This window comes from Schistosoma haematobium, chromosome 1 (assembly GCF_000699445.3).
Source record: "Schistosoma haematobium chromosome 1, whole genome shotgun sequence".
Classification (NCBI taxonomy): domain Eukaryota; kingdom Metazoa; phylum Platyhelminthes; class Trematoda; order Strigeidida; family Schistosomatidae; genus Schistosoma; species Schistosoma haematobium.
The window spans coordinates 36,692,958-36,716,263 of NC_067196.1; the positions used below are offsets into that span (position 1 = coordinate 36,692,958).

Here is a 23,306-nt window from a genome sequence, read left to right on the forward strand (position 1 = left end):
GAGAATCAGATGCTTTGGATACATGATATTTACTGACTAAAACATTTATATAGCAGACATCTTTGAAATGTTAACATGTAAATATAGAATAATATTCATTTCTTTCAAAGAGAATACTTTTTAAATATTTAGACAATAATATTTAATGTACACCCATATTATTATTATTATTATTATTATTATGTAACATTGAAGTAATCAACATCAAAGAAACAAGTCTATTAAATTCTTAACTTTAACTATTAGTTTTTATTTGAATCAAACGTACAATTATTCATATTCAACATTTATACATTTCTTCTACCTTCGTTTTCTTTTTCTTTTTTTAAAAATATTTTTCAAGTTGAAATAAATATCAAGTTAATACTAAAAAATATCGGAAGGGGTTTTTGTGGAGATTGTAGTTATTTCAGTAGTTGAGATCATGAGTCATTTGAAGCTAGACCACCATGGACAACCTGAAAGCACTGAACGGTCACTTTGTTCTATTGTGGAACTCCTCAGCAGTGAGCGTCCACGATCCCGCTAGCAGGATTCGAACCTAAGACTTATCAGTCTTGCGCGTGAGCACTTAACCACTAGATCACTGAGCCGGCATCCAACGGTGTTAATGTATTATATGGTGGTTGGAGGTAGTCAACAGGAAACCCTTAACCCGGGTTTCGTGCTACTTGGCACTCGTCAGCAAGGTGTACCTGTAATCTTGAGGGAACTGGTGCTCCCTGGCGGATTCGATCTCGTGTCACCCAGCTTCACAGTCAGAGACGTTACCACTGAGCTATCTGAGCCGCGACTGACCTCCTGTAGGACTGAGATGTAATCACAATTGATTGATCACTGGGTGGTGATCAATCTCATGCTTGTCTAGTCCTTATTAGTGCAGATCGAATGCTATCGATCATGTTAATGTATAATACATCCACCATTGTCTATTTCACAACTGACCCAACTGAACTCCACTGATCTAGTGCTTTCAGGTTTTTTATGGTAGTCTAGCTTCAATTGATTCATAATAATAAAAAGCAAAATATGGAAAAACAAAAAACGAACAAACAAATAAACAACTAAACAAACAAAAGATTATACTATTGTAAACTGACCAATAAGAAAATTTCACATAAAATAACATATTAATTTCGGTTAGATAGGGAATGTTTTTATGTTTATTTGTTAAAAAAAAGAACAAACAAATAGAAGAGAATATAAATAGAAAGTAATTAAAAGATAATTTTGAGTTGAACAAAAGAAGATTATTGTGAAATATAATAAATAGGAAAATACACAATAGAACTTGAAACAGTCTTGGTTCAGATAATTAGTAAGTTATGATTGATAAATTTACATTATATATGTATATGTGCCTTTATGATACATTAAGCTTTGGTGTTTTTAAATTTCATTTGAATTATATCCAACTATCGAAATGTGACGTAATAGAAACTAATTATACAACTACTTTATACGAATATTCGTCAAGATTTGAACTAATAGTTTGACAGAAATTGGGCCCCGAGTATAGAGAAGTCATTATATATGAAAATTATATTTGAAATAATCTCAGCGATTGAAGTTTAAATAATTCCAACGTTTCGTCCATCTAACTTGTCTGGACTTCTTCAGCGTAATATTTAAAATCAAAACCACCAAAGAAAAAAATTTAAATTTCAATCGCTGAGATTATTTCAAATATAATTTTCACATATACAACTATTTGTTTACTCTATTATAAAGTTATGGTTTTATCATTACACATTTTTTACGTGAGACCGTTTCAATAGTTCCATTGTCAATATTATGTTTAAATCAGTTTACAAGTTTTCTAAATTCATCATACATATATATGTAAGACACACCTTGACAATTTATCCACATGCACTTAAAGAAGAAATAAGTATACAGGATGTTCATTACTGACTTACTGTCTATTATTTGAATGAAAAAAAATTGCTGAATTTCTATGGACTGTTGTTGGTGTAGTAGCATAACCTGAATTGACAATTCAGTTAAAGTTTCGTGCTTAAATTACATGGATCTCATTTGAAAGCTAGTTGATAGTGAAAATATGTCTGCCACTTACTAAAATGGATTTGTTATTAAGTTTATTAGAACGGAGCATATACGTAGTCTATTGAACATCCACTTAGTACATTGATGATTTCATGATAGCTGCGAGATCTTAAAGTTCTTCGTCGAATTCTTAATAAAATAGCTAGTTTATATTGTTAAGGTATGTTGCATTGTAGCGAAACTTTGATCTGTTGCTTCCTCTTTTGTAATATTTCTATCTGATATAAAAACGTTTAGACTTTGTGAACCCTGAACAAAAAGTATATTCTAGTGTTGTTGAGATTTTAATTGGAATATTAACCTTACAATATCAAAGGAACTTGTCAGATTATGATTGAAATTAACCTAAGTACTTTTATTACAATAGATATTTATTTGTACATGCACTCTGAACATAACATAGAATTATAAAAGTTTAAATAGTTTATTCAGACAACTGGTACAGATAATTGATAACTGACTAGATGGTAATTGGTGCCTTAAAAACAGTTCATGCATAGTGTGAAACAATATTGAGATTAGGTATATGGCATTAAGCAAAAATATCAAATCCGTGGGTGGAGTTGTTCATCTTTATCAGTTCAGGTGGTTGGGACACATACTACAAATGCTGTCATGACGAGAAATATAGGCTGGAGCAAAGACAGACTGAAAGAGTACTAAACATGACCAAATCAAATCTTGGGATCTGTTCAAGAAGTTACTGACTATTTACCGAGTTACTTCCGTTAGTATATTTAAATCAAAATTCAAGATGATTATGCCTGACTGATTAGACAGAACATACGGTTCTGTATATAGAAGCTAAAACGACAATATGTGATTAGAAGTATAATTTAATGAGAATTCTAACTGCGTAGATTTCAAATTTTAGAGGTTCAATAACAATCGGCTAATGTCACTGTTATTACGAAAAATGTCCAAATCATATTAAAAAAAGAACGTAGTTAGAATTTCACAGGTATTATAGACTTGACTATATTAAAATAATAACAGAAAGTATCTATAAAGTGACTAGCACTATAAAAAGACCTGGATACTTTTAATTATGCTTATGAATAATTAATAAGCGTTAAAAAGAGATTAATATCACATTAGAAATCTTTAGGCGTTTTCGTCATTATTTCCAATAGTCTACTAGTTTTTTCAATGTTAACCTGTATATGTAATAAAGTATAGTCGGTATTTTAACTTAAATCACAAGAACGACAAAAAACCTTCGCTTTAAAAGAAAAAGAAAACAGAAGAAATATAGCTATCAAAACATTAGAAATCTTGATATTCTGACGTCTTTTAATAAACTAGTTTAAAATATTAACAGATAGGAAATTTGTTGTAAATCATTTGAGACATTATTACAATGGGCTAAGTGAAATTCAATAATCTTTTGACAAATGAGCACTTTAATGAATTATATAATAAGCTAATTATCATGATACACCCATGTAAAAGCATATAACATTTTGTAATTTGTTATTTAACAATACTTGAGATGGTTTTTTATGATTAACTTCTAATCTGTAATAAACGTATACAACAACAAAAAAAACATAAAACAGAGCGAAAGTTCACCTTTCATTTAATGGATTATGTAATGAAAGCTCGATATACATCGTTTCCTCGTGTGAATGTTTAAGCTTCATATTCAAAGTGATGTGACTTAAATGACCATAACATTACCATTTGAATTATGAGTGTGTGAAAAAAATGTAGGTGGTGCATTTACTCTGACATGAAGATTTAAGCTAGGAAGACAGCATTCAAATAATATATTCCTTTAAGCGTTTCCGGATATCAACCCTAATTCAGGGACATATTAATGTGACAAGATAAAAATTCATCGGACTACTATTAAAAAGAATTAGATTCAACATTATTTCAACGTCGAATCAGAAAGTGAAATCTGTACATATGAGATTTTTTTAACAGCTACATTTAATGACAAAAATGAATAAGAGACTTCATTATAAAGATCTGTTTCCTGGTAATAAATCATTACATAAGTTTTTGATCACTTGTATACAGATTAGAAATATTTTCCTAATAGTTTCATAGTCAATTATAAATGATTAGTAATGATCAATATGGGGTTGTAGAGATTATTATGTTTTTGATTGACATCATGAATCAACTGATGTTACACAAACACTGAAAATGTTGGAAGCATTGAATGGCCATTTCGTCCTAGTATAGGACTCTTCAACAGTGTGCGTCCACATCCACATTTTCATTATTAATAAACAATAAGTAGTTAAATTTATAATTGAAAATTAATTATCATTTGTGTAAATTAATTATTTCAATTTCATTGTTTAATTATTTAGGTCATTGATTAAGGGTTGAAAACTAATTCCAAAGCTCTATGATAACTATACATATTTTTAAGCGAAATGAATACCTTCAAATTGAAGTCATTCATTGTTTTCATTCTTTGATGTAATTATTTTGTGTTATAAAGTTTGTAGTGAATAGAATAATTTTTTACAGAACGCCTCAAAAAATACCATAACTATACTTATCAATCGACTTAGATTTTTTTATAAAGGAACAATTTCATTACAAAAGATTAATCTACACTTTGTTCAATCAAACGATTCATTTATGTTATCTTGTTTAATATCAGGCACAACTTATAAAGGTTTTGAACTGAATATCGAATTGAATGCTAAATCGCTGTTCAGGAGACTAAGATATAATGAGTTTGATCACATATAGCGTTATAAGTAAATTTTCATATAAAACCATAAACTAGAATGAGATTTTCGCAAATCGGTTAGACTCCAGATGCATTAGGACAAAAAAAACAACAACACTTTATTGAGTCGTTTACAACGTTCTTATTTCTCTTTTATTTCATTAGTATACAAAGTAACATTGAGAGAGAAAAACAAATCCCATAGTAAATATAAATACAATTCCATACAATTTAAACTACATTTTTCATTTGAAAAACTCACTTAATGGAATAGATAAACTGTTGATTATTTTATTCTTTATTTTTTGCTGGATGAATTGCTTTTAAATAAAAGTTAAACATCTAAATTACTTAGCATTAAGCTTTGAATCAACTATTCTCTTGTTTTTTTTTTTTTGAAAATGTTTGCTTTATTCCAATATTCCATAGTTTATCCTTCATTAAAAGCATATAAATGTAATGGAGATATCAGATTGTATGAAAACTAAAACATCATTGAATACCATTATTATTTAATGAATGAATTACCTTCTATTATCATTATAATAACAATATCAAATTATAAATTAAAACGAAATAATTAACAATTATATACACTTGTGAATGTTTAATTAAAGTCTGAATATGTAATTTGTATACAGTAAATTAAAAACGTTTAAGGCATATAGGGAGAAAATAAGCATTTAAACTTATATTTTAAGAATTTCCAAAACAGAATTGTTTATCTTAGTAAATTAAAAGAAAAAGTTGTCTTTAGAAAGAAAGTTGAAGTGTTGAATCTGAAGATAAAAAAAAACTTATAAGCTGAAGAAATTTACCGTATCCAAAGAAGGAAAATAAAGAATACTAAAGTAAATAATGTAGGCAAAACAAACTTAACCAATTATTAGAACGTTTTACTATTCTGTCAGTTTTTTGTTTGTTCGTCTTATTTTTTTGTTTTTGCAAAAGCACTTAACTCACCGAAATCATGTATACACAATTATTTCGACTAAAGTGTTTGATCATTACTTGATACACTTTGTTTGTTGTTCAATATTACTACTTTATATTGATAATATCTTTATCTTAAAGGGAAAATCTTTTTGTATTATTTTTCTTTTGTACAAATACTTACATTATTTTACAGGCTAGTTGATAAGCGAATAAATAAAACATCTTTTAAGTGAGTAAACAATAATAATTATGTAAAAGAAAATCAGATTACTTAATTTATCGTCTACTAGTTAAGAGTGTTATATTCAACAAATGAAAGTAACCATTAAGATGATTTTAAAAACGGAAAAAAAAGAAACGTTTATCTGTTTAGAACATATTCTTCAAGTAGGAAATCTATACTTATTTACCACTTGTAATGAAGTGCCAAAACATTTATTTCATATAGAATAGTGTTGTATTATTTTTTTATAACTGTATGATTACACTTCAGTCATTTTCCCACGTACATTACTCACTTGAATACATTTTTTTATCTCAGGAAATACGTTTACTTGATAAATCATAATAGTCTATGCAAATGTTTTACAACTGTTTTTTTCCCTAACCATTGAAGTCGGATGTATATTTGAGTTTTTCTGGGGGGGGGGCTTTAGGCTCAACTACATTGATGTTTTAAAGAAAGATACTTATTATATTTGATGAAATATGTTGGAAATCTGTGATTAGTCATTTTGGAGTGGGTAAATATTTAGTACGAAATAGTTGAGTTTTATTTTCACTAGAAGTTTTCATATTTTGACTTATTGTAATTCTTTATTATTATTATTATTATTAGTGGCTTTATCCAGTATAACAGTTTTGGTAAAATATGGAATTCTCAGCACAAAGTGTTTCAACAAGTTGCCGTCCCTTATTTCTTGACCGATCTTTTCTATAAATATTGATAAATATTGTTTGTGTTCCTACATTAAAACAATTTTTGTAATAGATTTTCTAATATTTGGACAATAACTGTTTATTCGAATGGATCAAAGAAACATTGAATATAATTATAGTAATTTACTTTCCATTGAATATCAAATTTGACTAAGTCTTCTATTGATAAACATTATTTCATTCCGATAATTTCGATTACTCTTCGACAAGAAAATTGAAATTTTTTAGTGTTATTTCGTGTGTATGTAAAAAACAACGAATAACTTTCGTATTCCTCTCACAGTATTGTTTGTATTAAGATAAAAGTGGACTTGAGTCGTCAGTACATTGTGTACAGGTTAGGAAAAACTTAACTTCATAATTCATGCAGTAACACAAAAGAGATCTTTAAGCAAAGATGAATAGTGGCTAGCGGTGGAATCCAGGAACCGCGTTTCGTCATATTTGGGACTCGTCAGCTGGATGCACCTACATTTCAGAGTTGATGTTCACTCTGGGACTCGAACCCAGTATCATTCGCTTCAAACGCCATCCTGTTATCCACTTAGCTACTGAGTCCTGATAGCCACTTGCTTGTGCAATGGGGTGAATTTAAATTCACTTGATATACGCACAATATGCACATGCCAATAACAGACTGATCAATCGTAGTCTTAAGCAAAAGATTACCAAGTGAACAAGACAGATTTATTTCGAAATTGATTTTTATTGTCATAATTACTTACCTACCATTGAGGAGTATCGAAATAGGATGGGATAACCGTCTGGCAGTTCGTAGATATCAATGATGTTCTCGTAAACATCACTAACTAATGAAAATGTCTCTCATTTGTTAAATGTATACCTTTAGGTACTTGAGTTGGAATATATGTTTAAGCTACTAAAGTCAATGAAAAAACCTCAATTTGTAAACTTTTTTGATAAAGGGACTTCACTCCTATGAGCGACTATTTAAACTGTTTTATTAAAGAAATCAACTATTTTTCATAAATTATGGTCAATTAATTCATTTCAAAGTACTTAACAACACATACGACACCTCATCAATTTTCTTAATTCTCAGTGTTATGTTGGTCAGGAGGTTTTAAATTTATGTCATATACTAGTTCATAGAAGATTAGCATGAACGATCCAACTGATCATTCGAATCATACTCCCTGTATATCTACAGCAAACCATATATGTCTCAATACAAATTGAACACAAAAAATCCAATCTACTTATATATTTGCTGAAAAAATGTAAATCTGTCTACATGTTCTAAATATTGGGTAATAGCGTTACGTAAAAAGTTTCTTTAAAGTTTTCACTCCATATAAATATGTTGAATCATAATTAATGATATTTTAAAAACATAATTTGGAATCAATTTAAAAGTCCTATTGTCCAGTAGACATGAACTTCATTAAACTGTCATTCATCTATCATGTTAGACAAACTTGCAAAAATAATGACGCTCTGATAATTAAAATCTGTGTTACATTGTCAGACGTTGGCAGTCAAAGAACAAAACAAGAGTATTTTCCTCTTTACTCTTGAAAAAATCATGTATCCTGACGTTCTGCCTGACTTTAACTTTTATTTAAATTTCGATAGCAAACTTCATCAAACCAGTTTAAAGAATTTTATCGATGTTCTGTTTGAATGCGCCGATTGTTTGAAGTTCGCAAACTTTAATTTATTAACTATTACCATATAAGAGAAAAATGTATTCTTTGAGCATATAACTAAAGGTATAGTAACACTGAAATTAGTTTCACATTAAAACTGCGGGAGGTATACCTCGTGTTGAATATGTTATGTATATAATGTCATTACTACTTGACAATCGATTAGCTGTATCACAGTTTATAGCCAAATAATAATCGAAATTCGTCATTATCATTATGAAATCTCATAATAGATGTTTCTGAATAAAAGTGTTGAATTTTATACATAACTAAAAATGACTGCCTTACTTTTACCAATATCTGCCGTCAAGTACAATAAACATGCTTTAGAATTCACCAAATAGTTGACACGATAATTTAAAATCTAATTGATTGATTTGTTATATATATATATATATATATATATATATATATATATATATATATATGTAAAGTTCAATTTGATTCAGCAGTTTATAGTGGTCGGTTTAACATTTGGAAGTTAGAAGCATCAGTCTAGCACAAATTTGAAATGATTGATGAAATACATAGGAAGTAAATTAGCATTTAGTTGTGTTGACGATGCCGTTCAGAAGAATGATGAAAGCTCCACGACCAAACCATTCAGCTCAGAGAACAAAACTCCATCAGGAAATTGTTTGTTTGTTGTTCGTACAAGATATTTCTACAAAGTTTATCGGCCACATATTAACTTATAAATCTATGCAAAACTACTAGATAAGCATCTATAAAAGTGATTTGATCTTTTTCCACACTGGTGATTAGATTTCTAGGTAAAAGCACGTGATAAACTTATACTTATGAATTTATTATCATCTGACTTAATAAATGTAATATATATTAGAGGGTCAATGATATTTCATGAAAAAATGCTTCTTTACAAAACTGATAATTTTGCTCCTCAGCAGAATTGATAATTGAAAGTACTTGTTATTAACAGTATTGGGCTGTGAAGACTGTTGAATTTAATTGCTCACTAGTGGACTTCAACCGTTTCGGGTGTGATTCAGTTACAAGCCAGAGACAATGAAATATAGTCGTGCAATATCGTGGGTTGATTGAAGTTTATGTTAACACTAATGGATTCCGGCTCACTCATTTGCACGCGTAACCGCGTAGCCGCATGTGGAATCATGGATGAGCACTGCCAAGGATCCTCATATAAGGACGAACCGACCGTCTAATGCCTCCAGGTTTGGAGTAGTGATCTAACATTTTTCGGTTCGTGATTTTAGTGAAAATTATGATTAACTATTACAAAATATTTTAAACAAGCTTGTGTGATTACAGTGTCGTATAACAGTGAAAGCAACCAGAAAATACTATATTGTTATTTGCATTTCGTTTCTGTGTTTTATCAGATACTATGTCCTATGTATACAACAAACTTATTATATATGTCCAACATTGTAACCTATATTGTAAAGCTATTAATTTTAAACGCAAATGTTTACAAGGTCGCTTACTTTTAAAGGAAAAACATAAATTAAAAGTTTGCTGCTGGATGATATTCTGTTGTATAAATTGACTAATATATCGTATAGTTAATGTACATATAGGACTTCTTAGAACCGAATTCACATATTTTGAGAAACAAAGTCGTTAAATACTCATCACGGTTGCTACTCTCAAAGATAGAAATGTAAGCAATCAGAACATAAAATCACACTAATTATACCGTGGCTTTCAATATATTTGAGACGAGTCAGATGGTAGTTGCTATGTGCCACTGTTAATCACATTACAATTTCGATTCAATTTATTTCATTTGAAATAGCGGTGTGGTATCCGTCACAGTTACTGAATCATAATTATACTGGTAAATTTTTCTGATAGAATATAAACAGTGAATAACTTCCTGATATTTTCGATTTGTTTTAATCCTAGATAAATCACTTTGAATTCCGAAATTCTTTTTGATTTATTTCAGCTCAACATCAAATATTCAATGATACTTTAGTTCAATATCACGGTATTTTAGATTAAATTTAATTACAAGAATATAAATCAGAAAGAGAAATTTTCATACTAAACATACAAACATTCATTATTATATAGAAAAGATTATTGAGAATGATTACCCTTACCGGTATATCATGTCACCAATAAATAAGTGAATAATACAAAACTTTCTTGTACATTCTATGTGAAACTTATAGAAAGATATTTTGTTCTTATTTAATGCTATTTAAGTTTTAAATATTTCATGTTTGAATTAATAGTCTTTATATTATAATTACAAATTAGAAATATTGGATATCAAAGGCGTAACATTGGAAAGAAAAGATTCTTAAAATTATATGGTAGACATAAAGTCTTGAAGGGTTTTTTTCTATAACAGTAACTATAGATTACAACAACTGCCGAATTCAAAATATTTTGCCTTGATTAGAAAAAAACAAACACAGGAAATAGTAAACATAAACCGGGTGTACTATTTAGTATAGTTTGTTTATGAGAAATGCTGTTGTTAAGTAGACAGATTCATGGGTGTATTTCTTATTGAACTTAAACTTTAAAAAAAAACTTGCGAAACACCGTTAAATAGTATTAAGATATTTAGAACTGGCACGTAAATTTTCAACTGAATTTAAGACAATTTTATTACCTAAGTTACTGGTCTAAAATTTCATGATCTATATTAAACTGTTAAACTATAGTCATTTATTATGTGTTGATTTTGTTTCATGAAAAGGATTTATAAGTGTTCTATACCAATTTTGTTCTCTTGTAAAGTGATAATGAAAAGCATTTAGTTAATTACTACATTCATACTTGCGATAATAAAGGAGTATAAGGTGAAATGTCGTGTTGAATTTAATTAATTTTATAAATGGACGAAATTGGGGAAGTGGCTGATTTGTGATATGAGATGATTTCGCTATTACTTATCAACATAAAACTACTTTGTTGGTAAGTGAATAATCAAGTTGACTAACCAATGAGCGGTGATCAGTATCATATTTATTCAGTTCTTACTATTGATCGGATTCTATCGACGACGATGTCATTGACTTAAGTGACACAACATGATATACTATGATTTGATATTCGGCAGAGTGATTTAAGCTCAGAAATACCCAAGACCTGATTTTCTTCTGATAATATTAGACATTTTGATCTACAGGATTCAACTGCTACAGATGTCAAGACAATATGAAATCAGATGTTGTACAATGACATATAAACTTAACAATCTGAGTTCTATAGTAAATTAGTCTGAATAAATTAACAGTAAATAAAATGGAAAGAATTATTTCTGTCGATAATACAAGACGTCATTGCTGATAAATGCATATTAGCACGAAACACAGCTTTATGGCATCTTATCAACTGGTTTTATTCACTGTGAATGCATAGTAAATGCAACTTTATTTGAGGAATATCGATGAGACATAATTTTGACAATAACTCAGTTTGTGGAAATCCTCTCGATAAATTCTATTTTACTAGAAAATACATAATTAATCTATTGAAAACTAGAATTGTGATTTATGCATCAATTTGTTTTATCTAAACGCTTCGTGTAATGTTTACTTTATTTACTTCTGAAACGTTTATGAAAAGAAACATTTTTATTATAAAAATACTAATTAAATTACTCATTAATAAATGAAAACATATAAAATAAAGTATGGAGCTAATTTATTCGAGCGAAATTACAATGATGTCTTGTATAAAACAAATGTGTTTATCTAACATATACAGGATTATATCAATACTTGAGATCATGAGTCAATTGAAGCTAGACCACCATGGGAACCCTGAAAGAACTAGGCGACCGTTTCGTTCCAGTGAAGGACTCCTCAGTAGCGTGCATCCACGATCCTGTCTCTCGAGATTCGAACCCAAGACTTATCAGTCTCGCGCGAGAACGCTTAACCATTAGATCACGAAGCTGGCATTCAACGGTGTTAATTTCCAACTTTAACTAATCGCCGAAAGTGACCGACTCATCCACCACTGTCTTCAGTGAGTTACTATCTCACAACAGTCCAAGGTGACTAGGATTAAGCAACTATTCAGCAGACTTCCTTATTATCTAAATGTATCAGTTTTATTTACAAAGCTATACTAAATGCGTATTTTGAATTCTCGGATACTGTTATTCATTTCTTTCCAAATCTATTTACTGTTTTTATGAATCTACTTTTTTAACAGAATATATTATGTTTATTAAGTAACAAACTATTTAATTCATTTTAAATCTTGATACATGGAAAGAGAGCTTAACAATTATTCCCCCTCCATAGGTTTGCCATATATATAAGTAAATAAAGAGAGTTTAGAATACTTTCTGTAGGCGTTAAACATTTTAAAGTAAAATAATAATAATAATAAGTTAAGTCATAATATCAGTCTTGTTTATAAACATGTTATCATCTATATTGATTCATGTGTACTGTATTGTCGAAAAAGACTTTATTAAGCACAAAATATTCATTCTCCAGCCAATTTATTTAAATGTTTTTATTGCTGTCCAAGACTGAATAAGACTGAAATGAATTTTACTTTCATAAATAACGCTAAATTGTTATAATTTGTAGTTTTTCTTCGTAAATTATAAAGAACGGACTGAACAAGATGCACACATGCCAACAATAGATTTGTAAATTTAATTTCTAAATAGCAACGGGAAGATACAAATAAATAACACCAAGTAAACTCCACACCATTGAACAGGCAGGTGGCAATCAGGACTCAGTAGTCAAGTAGATAACGCAATGACGTTTGAAACGACCAGTACTAGGTTCGAGTCCTAGATTGAACATCAACTCTGCGATACAGGTACATCCAGCGGACGAGTCTCAAATATGACGAAACGCGCTTTCTGAATTCCACTACTAGCCTCTATCTATCTTTACTTGTGAAAATACTGTTTATTTTCTTCATAAAACCACTACTTGGTTACAAATACTACGTTAAAATATAACGTACTGTTTTATTACATTATCTAATATTTACGGAAAAAAAAGAGAAAGATATTCATTATTATTTCGATTTCACATTTTGATGAATGAAAATTATTTCACTGTATACTTACAATTTCAATGGATAAGGAAGTTTTCCATTTATCAACTTAAGGTAAAAAGAATATAAGAAGATAAGAAAACTTGTCAAAATTCCTATAGTCGTTCTTTCTTTTTTATTTATTCAAGAAAGAATTAATAAAATTACAAAGATATTTTTAATTCACCTTTTAGTGAATTGACTGTAGTTCTCATAAGTTAAAACAAAGATTATGTAATAAACAATTCTGCAAGGATATAAATTTGTTATTATTTCAAGAATCGTTGGAAAAACTTTACGCCTCTCCATTTCAGTCTATTTAATAGATTAATTGAAGAAAACCATTGCCAAATAAATATGAAATAGTGACTTGATACAAAATGAAAACAATATAATGTCACTATTGTTCTCTTGATAGTTTTCTTATTGAAAGGTGAAGTCATCCGAGCATAATTATTGTTTATTTATTTAATGTTTACAATTCATGTGTATTTTTCGTAGACAATCAAAATAACTACTCAAACAGTTATGATAATCAGTTGGTTTGTAAATAAAAACAAAAAACATGAAATTAATCATTAATTTCTATGTTTATTATTTATTTACTGGGTCGTATAGGGTCGATAACTAGAAGTGAAAATAAATAGAAAAGTACACAAACTATTCATTTTCACAAAACGGTTTTCTGTGACTATTATGATTAGTTATAAAATGTATTATTATGTTTATCTATAAAAACAGGTATTCAGAAGTGGGCGCAATCGGTATTCAGTGAGTAAATTGTTTTGAGGAAGGATTTAATTCAACGAATTTGTATAATCAGTATTAAATTATTATTTCCATGACGTATTTCTTTCATTTTTTATACTTCATTGTGTCATGATAACGTTATTATATTACAAAACATGTAATCTGTTTTTTGTCTTTATTTTTAATATTCTAATCTATCGAGATCATGAACAGATCAATGTTAGACCACCATTGAAAACCTGGAAGCACTATATGGCCATTTCATTTTAATACGGGACTTTTCATTAGCGCGCATCCACAAGTGCATACACGAGACTTGAACTCAAGACCTTCGGTTGAGTTCAAATGCTTAACCTCTTAATAAATCATCTGGAATCCAACTTCAATTAATCCATGATGTTGTGGTCTAACATTGATCGGTTCATGACGGCAATTGGAATTCAATGATCTCCACAATCCTATACTGATATTTTTATTTACTATACGTATATTTTCTAGCTAGCTGAGGTCATTTTTGTAAAATACACAAACATTCTAAACTTCGTAAATACTTGTGCGGTCTAGACTTTTTAAAATTTGATCTATTACAATATATTTCTGATCGTTATAACCATATGGTATTATTTAACACTTTATAAACATATAGACTGGATTCTACCAACGACCATAAATAAAATTATTATAACTTTCCTCAATCTACTGTTCTGTCTTTAGTGACAGTTCAATACCTACCGAACTCTATTTGTACTAGACAGTGAAGTACTTAAACCCTTTTAGCTTAGATTTTTGTCTAGATTTGTTAAAACTCTAAAGAATACTTGGTAATTTTATACGAAAACCCATCTAAACGTAATCATATAAAACTCAATATGTAAGTTAATTCATGCAGTACATACATCCTACTATTAATTTAAATAAATTTCTCCATTTATAATTTAAAACATGGATCATCATTTTAGAGCACATTCTCAACAATGAATAAATGGAAGTGAATACTTAGCTGTATAACAATAATAAATGAATCAATGAATTTACCCATGTAGATAAACATTTATGTTTTATGATAAAATGTAATTCATTATCTAATTTTAATTTGAACACGTACCACATTTTTGCAAGTTTGTAAAATATTAAAAATAATTACCATTTACAAAGTAAATATGGCCATAGGATTGTAGTGAATGACAACACAACTGAGGACAATCGAATGTATTGGAACACAAAATTATGGAATATCTTAGTAAAATCTGAGAATCATACAGAAAATACTTCACTTGAAAATTGTCAATCAATTGTCTCATACTTTATTGTTCTTACATTCTTATACCAATTGCTTTCTATTCCCGTTCTTTCCTCGACCTTCTGCTGCCAGACACTCTATACTACCTACGTCAATATAAGTAGCACACACCTCAAGATTGGCAGATTAAAATCCATGAAAAACCATAAAACTATTCAAAAGCTTATATTTCTTTCTTTTTCTAATAAATAAATTGATTCATGAATATTTCTTTGACAATGTTCCTTAATCATTAAACACTTTTATAGAAAATTTTGTTTTTAAACAATGTGACTTTGTATGAAGTCAATAGTAATAATGAATTACATGTTGATTAAGGATAAAGAACAATCTTAATAAAAGAGATGATGATCAAACAAATTCTTTTATCAGCATGAGGTTGTGGAGATTAACAAGGAGATCTTTAACCGATTGATGTTAGATCACCATTGAAAACCTAGAAGCACTGGACGGCCGTTTCGTTCTATTGTGAGACTCCTCAACAGTGAGCATCTACGGTCCTGCTCAAGGAATTCGAATCCGGGGCCCTCAGACTTGCGCACTAACGCTTAACCTACTTGACTACTGAGCCAGTATCTAATGTTGTTAATGTCTAACCTCAATCAATCCAATGAATGCGCGCTGCTGAGGAGTCCCACAGTTGAATGAAACGGCCGTCCAGTGCCTCCAAGTTTTCAATGATGATCGAACATCAATCGGTTCAAGATCTCAATCAAATTCTTTTATGATGCATATATTTAATGGTTTAATTAAAAGAATGATAAGAATAAAATAAAATAAGGTGAAAAATGTTTATTGATTAATTATTCAATAGACAATTTAGTAAATAATTCAGTTCAAATAATGCTGATTTTCCCCAAAACTTCTAATAGACAACAATCACTATGATGCAATGTTTCAAAGAAAATTTGAATTCAATTGTGAATATTGTTCTTTTCAATTTTAATAAGTATTATGTACTGAAGAGTTTAACGGTATCTTGATTAAAAAGTAAACAATATAAAATGCTTACTTATTACAAAAGAACTTTTAAAACAGAACAATCATTGAAAGATTATGATAATAAATTAAACTGTCTGTATTAGATACATGTTTAAGAGTAAATTTATTTTATTTTACATTCTGTAAATAAAGACCTAACATTTCACAAACGTTTTACAAGCATTTAATATATGAATACATTTTTTTCTTTGGTTAACTTATGATCATTAAAATGGTTTATATAATATAGAATAAACCCCATAGAGACTAATTCATAACAAGTTCCTTTTTGAATGAAATAACATCTCACTATTCTGTGTATTTGTTCTTTCTTTTTGTCAATATTTTCTTTTCTAGACAAAGTACGCAAATAAAAATGAAAACACAATTATCTGAATTATTCATTATAATGGTGTTAACTATTTTGATCTTATCATTGGTTAACGTATATAGTTTATCTGAAGAACAAAGCAAGTTATTCATTTATTTATATCATTAAAATTGATTTTTGCATGTATTTTGATAAGGTTGAATATTAATTATTTTCACATATTGTTAATTACGGTAGTTCACATTGCTAGGTTTGAAGCTATCACGATCTCACTTAATCTACGAACGAGGAAAAAGACTCAGTGACCAAAGACCAGTAAGCTAGCTATTTGATGCGTCCCAACCCCGCTAACTAGAGGGAGAAATCTAAGCTTAGAATGGGAAAGTATATTTTGCAAACAGCCAGAAACGAGTGACCCACAAACACAATTCATAACGTATATATATAATCGATATTGCCATGGAGGTTTTTTAAACATTTAATCGATAAGAATAATTTAGTTAATTAACAATCATACGGTAAAATATACGTATAGTATTGGTTCACAAATGGATCCCAAAAATTACCACTCATTATTCTTATCGGGGCATAACACACATTTAGCTTATGTGATCAATTTTAGGTAAGTTCTAGGATTCTCGATCACAAAGTAGGGCAAATACTTTGATTAAATAAAATCTATCATTACATTGAATGAGAACTGAAATTAAATAACATTTTGTATGGTCATTTACAGTGAATGAAAACTGTTGTATTAAATCACTATCATGGTTCGTCTTGATAATTTCCAATAAATTGAGGATTGAGTAGATTGTTATAAATAAAAATAATATATTTGTAATATACCAATGAGTGGAAAAATTAGATTTTCTGACATTTCGTGACCTAGTATAGAATATTCTTGCTGTTCCGTTGTACTATTTAAACTTGGATTAATTTTAATTCGGTTATTTATTCTCTGAAGAAGCGGTCGTTAGTAAGTCACGAAACGTCAGAAAATTTACTTTTTCTACTCATTGGGATAATACAAGTATATTATGTATTTACGTTGTATCAAATATTGAAAATAGTAATAATGTTCTTTTTGAATGAATTGTATTTTGAACACAACAAAATAACCTATCAATAAGAATTTTGAAAACAATGCTTCAATTTCGACTAAACTTGATCGAATAGTTTCACAGTATTTGGGCACCGGATTATTGTGAGACATTAAAGCGGAAGAATGTATTTGTAAAATATTGAAAAAAGCTTGAACCAGATTACCAGGCGAAACGTTGAATCGACTTCAAAATTCATTCTCTGAGATTATACAAATTCATTGTTCCTCTTTAATGGTTGACTTTGTTAACATATAACTTAAATTAAAATGATCATTAAATAACATGCATTGATTTCATGATTCATGAATGTGATAATAAATAATCAATAGGTTATTTCGATATGTAGCACATCCGTTACAGTCCTTATTTTATACAAAGTTTTTTTTAATTTTTTTACATTATTCTAAATTTTTATTCAATGAATATTCAAGCAACTATTTGATTACAATATGATGAACATAAATAGCATTGTAGTGAACACGAGAACACTAGTGGAGACAACGAAATTCATGTTAATAAAACATGACAGAATATCTTGCTGAAATTTGAGAACCATACAATAAACACTTGATTTACAAAATATCCATCAATTGTATTCCATCGTTTGTTCCTTCGTTTTCACATTAATCACTCTCTGTTCTCTTCTCTTAGATTTTCTCAACTTTCCTCAGCCAGGCATTCCAATTTCGATTGTTCATTCATACTACTTATATATGTCGACGTCAGTTTCACATATCACAATGCTACTGGATTTGCCGTGCTTTCTAATCCGTATATATATATATATATATATATATATATATATATTGCATTTCGCAGTTAATGTTTTTTTAATTTCTTTGTCACTTACCTCTTTCCCTCTTGTGACTGATTGATCTCAATTGTTTCATAAGTCATCGTCATTATCTTAAAATTTAACTTTCTGTTGTATTTAACTTCATATGATCAGGAACTTTTTATTTCTCGTGAATGACTTAAACATCATGGTTGAGGTTTTAACGTTCTAAATCTATGGAGCTGTTACTCTTGCTGCATAATTTGTCTTGGTTTGTTTGATTTGGCTGTTCATCAACCTTATCCTTAATTTCTGGATTATCCTTCAACATTTCGCTCAGCTGATTTCCTGGTATGAGTGTCATAAATGAAGATTTTTAACTTAATTTACGTTTGCAACATTATGAAAGATTTAGCTTTAGAGTTCTATTGACTAACTATCGTTTTGCTATATCGGTATTCTAAACAACAGAATTTCCTTTATCTTGGTCTGGATACCGCTGTAGGTATTTAATAGTTACACTGGCTTTAAAGTTTAATAAAATGACGAAAAATTTGGGATTTTTTCACCATTCATAATCACACTAATCAAAAAATGATGAGCAATAACTTTTCACCCAAAACTGATATAATCAGAATATTTTCGATTTAAATGATGGTGTACTACCTTAATCCAAAATTACTGTATTTTCTCCAATAATCTACCTATTTGACTGAGTTCAATTCTTATCAATATTTTACATTAGTTACACATCAATGTAAATTTTCCGTATAAATTAAAGGAAACTGATATCACAATACTCTATCACTTTTCAGTAAGCATAAATTCACTTCTACCTTCCGTAGTGATGACATAGGGAGTAAAATAATGTTTTATTCCTCATTATTCCATTCAAAAAAACTGAACATATACCTTTTATAAAATGAAATCTATATAGTTTAGCAAATATATCGTTTATACAGTAAAAGAAGATAAAACTAATGAAAATATAGATACATTATTTATTAAATTTATTTGAAAGATCTACAACATTTAGGCTAATGTAATTAGCAGTAAAATGATGCGTTTTTTTCCCCACTTTAAATGAAGTCTGATTCATTTTATTGTATAGGGATATATATATATATATATATATATATACATGAAATGTATAGTTACTAGTCTTAAGATCTTAAGAATAAAGGTTTTTGATACAAATATATAAAACATTATTTCTAATACATGGTAATTCCATCCATACTAAAGAAGAGTAGATAGTTGTCTATAATGAAAGTTTTTTTCTAGAATAAACTTCATTAACAAAACAAAAGTATTTTCTAATTCAATATTAGTTGTAAGATAAAGATACATCTATTGAAACTTCAATCTAATAATTACATTATGAACCAGATTCTTTCATTCTATAGTTTGTAAATCTAATAACTTAAACGAACCGTAAGATATATTTTTCACATGATTCAGTAATTATTTCTTTCAAATATTTACTATAGACAATAATTCTATGGATACAAATAAGAAATTCCGTTATATCTTCATATGTATAAAAGCTTAAAACACCATCAAAATCATCCACCTGAGCTACAAATCTTCTCTAACATCTCAACTTCATGTCAGATAAGCTAAATATATAATATTGAAAGAAAGAAAGAAAGAAGAAAAACATGTTATTTTGAATTGTCATTTAGGCAAATATCAATACTGAAGATGTTAAATTGGATGTATTTGATTCTAATGAAACTTCATATGTATTAATTAATCAATTTGTTGTGCGGATTGTAAATAATCCTATGTCAATTATAATCTTTTTTTTTCTAGGTTAAGAGTTTATTACTAATTAGTTTCTATGGTTTTTCAAGTACTGGCCAAATGTCAAATTTATAATACGGTACACTTACATCGAATGACATGAATTTAAAGTAGAACTGAACTTTTGATATCATTTTGTCTCTTATCATTTAAGTGTTCTGATGAAACATTCAATTGGTTCATATAAAAAAATAATTTACGATTTTTTTTGTTTTTATATACATGTGAGATCAAATTATGCAAAGTGTATTTCTTATATTCTATAATTGAAGGTAATCAATAGAAAAGTTCACTATTAAAATGATCTAATTTCCCTGGGGAAGTAAAAGATATCACTCTATCAAAGAAAAAAATTGAATTCACTAAAACAATCACTTTAATTATTCAGTTACCAAGCTAATTTTCAAGCAACTATCTTATGAAGCAAAGATGCATAGTGCCTAGCAGTGGAATTGAGAAAGCGCGTTTTGTCCTATTTATGACTCGTTCGCTGGATGCGCCTGCATCCCAGAGTTGTTGTTCTTTCTAGGACTCAAACCTAGTACCCTTCGCTTCAAACACCATCGCGTTATCAATTTAGCTACTGAATCACTCGCTTTCGCAATGGGGTGGAGTCTAAATTCACTTGGTGTTGTTTACTTGCATCTTCTCATTGTTATTTAGAACTACAATTGATCACTCTCTTGTTGGCATACGTGCATCCTGTGCGGATTGCCTTAATATAGCCTTAAGTCACAAGCTTCTTATGAAATTCATATCTAATTATATAAATCTACCTTTTAATGATAATGATTATACATTGTTAGTAATATCAATAATAACAATAATCGTTAACAATATTCAGTTTTATCTTAGCTAAAATAAATCATTAGTAGGACTGTAAACAGAAACGTGATAGTAATTACGGATTCCTTTTCTTCATTATATAATTCACCTTAATGTATAGGGTCAAAGAAATGAGATAAAAATGAACAAAAAAGTAAATAAAATGAGTATTTCTCTCTAAACTTCACTGTTTTATATAACAGATTCTTATTAACAATCTATACAACAATAAAATATAAATAACCTTGTTAGTTTAATTGTTTTTATTTGTATAAAATATACATAACAGGTGTATAGACATGTGTACAGTGTTTAGTTCCCATATATGAAATGTTGATACATCATCTATTTATATTATGGATGTTATATATTATTGATTACAACATTTATAAAAACTAATTATATCCAAGTAATTTACAAATGAATTTTTATATTATTCCCTAAATAGTCAACTTGATAATGTTTGATTTACCAGTAAATGTTTTACTTTTGAGTATTTGTTGAAAACGTTAGTCTAAGAGTTTTGATCTGATTTAGAGACGTACATTCTGTAGTTGATTTACATTGATGAGAGGCTCAATAGTTATTTTAATAAATAGAAAACTGTAATTTATTGACTTTTAACTTTAGTCTGCGACTGTTCAGCCTAAATCAAATTTGATCCGCAATGGTGATCTTTGTGTACTGTCACACAAAGAATGTTATGGGAATGAAGGCTTGTTCATTTTTACTAAAATGACATTTTAGTATATTTTATGACTTTTAGAAAACCATATCACTTACAATTTTCACAATCATGAAATATTGGTCGCATAACTATGAAATATTCTGACTTTTATGCTCAACTATTAGCTTTTATCCGAAATACATTTCTTATGAGACTACCAATCAGATTATCATTAACTAGTTGCAATTATTATGCCAATCATATTTATTCAAAATAACCGCATATATCTGATTTCGCACCTAAACATGAATATACATATTAATACCAAGGTTGGACATGATAGTTTAAAATAAATCGAGAATCTTTATAGAGAGTAAATAATAAATATATTATCACTATGAGGTTGTGAATATTGTTAAGTTTTTCGATTGAGATCATGAATCGATTGATATTAGACCACCACTAAAAGCCTGGAAGCGGTAGACGGCCGTTTCGTCCTATTATGGGACTCCTCAACAGTGCGCATCCACGATCTCTTACACAGCATTAAACTTTTGTTAATGTAATGTCGGCTATTTGTTTACTCTGAAGACGTGGCTTACATTAAGTCATGAAACGTCAGAAATACAATTTTTCTACTCATTTGGATATAACAAAAATATATTTATTGCTAAATATGAATAGTAAGTTACATTAAGCCTTCATTGATTGCTGTAAATATCTTATCATTTTTCTCATATAAAAATTTAATATTATATTTAGTAATACTGTAAATATAACACTGTTTAGCAAAGTTTCATTTTCAATACTGTTTTTAATTACCTTTCAGATCCTCATAAACAGCTCTATGATCCACTTTATGAATACAGTGACTACATCAATCGGGCAATAATTCCAAACAAACGTTATATTAGATTTGGAAAACGTGGAGCTGATGATGTTATTAGTTACGGTGGTATTCCAGCATTAACACGGCATAAAACCTACTCTATATATGATCTCTTAAAAGAAAGACAATAGAATTAATAATTAATGCGTTTTTGTTTCTTTTTTCTATTAAAAGAATAAAAGAGTTTTATTAAGAAGACAAGACAAAATCTGTGTCAATATTTCACTTTCTGAACTAATTGTGACTTATACTTTTCTAATAAAAAAATACTACTGAACATCATATACATGAGACGTGTACTTTTTTATTTTCGTCTTTATTAGGTCTGAAAGTAACAACATCATAGGGTAAGCATACGAAACCAGTAAGTGAAAAGTCAATGATTATTGAGTTCCATTCCAGTAACCAGTAATGGATGAAATTTATCGATTGGTATCGAAACTATTCATCGTTAAAAAATATTTGAAATAAATATTAGGTTCCTAAGAGAAATCAGTAAAACTTCTTGGTTTACAAGAAATCAAGTTTACTGTTTACCTCTTAAAAAATTTCATCTTTATGA

The 23,306-nt window shown here is 28.8% G+C and overlaps 1 protein-coding gene across 1 annotated transcript; it reads left to right on the plus strand.

Moving 5' to 3' along the window:
• Positions 1–1,244: 1,244 nt before the first annotated feature.
• Positions 1,245–23,035, plus strand: MS3_00010114 (uncharacterized protein). The gene is made up of 3 exons (XM_012944838.3): positions 1,245–1,318; positions 16,706–16,818; positions 22,685–23,035. The coding sequence occupies exons 2-3, from the start codon at positions 16,725–16,727 to the stop codon at positions 22,873–22,875; spliced, it is 285 nt and encodes a 94-aa protein (XP_012800292.3). The 5' UTR covers positions 1,245–1,318; positions 16,706–16,724; the 3' UTR covers positions 22,876–23,035.
• The last annotated feature ends 271 nt before the right edge of the window (positions 23,036–23,306 follow it).

What these genes read in the sequence shown, in the direction of transcription:
- MS3_00010114 (XM_012944838.3), top strand. Translation starts at nt 16,725, where the DNA reads ATGAAAACACAATTATCTGAATTATTCATTATAATGGTGTTAACTATT. An exon ending in TAGTTTATCTGAAGAACAAA is followed by an intron (nt 16,819 to 22,684) that starts GCAAGTTATTCA and finishes ATTACCTTTCAG; the next exon opens with ATCCTCATAAACAGCTCTAT.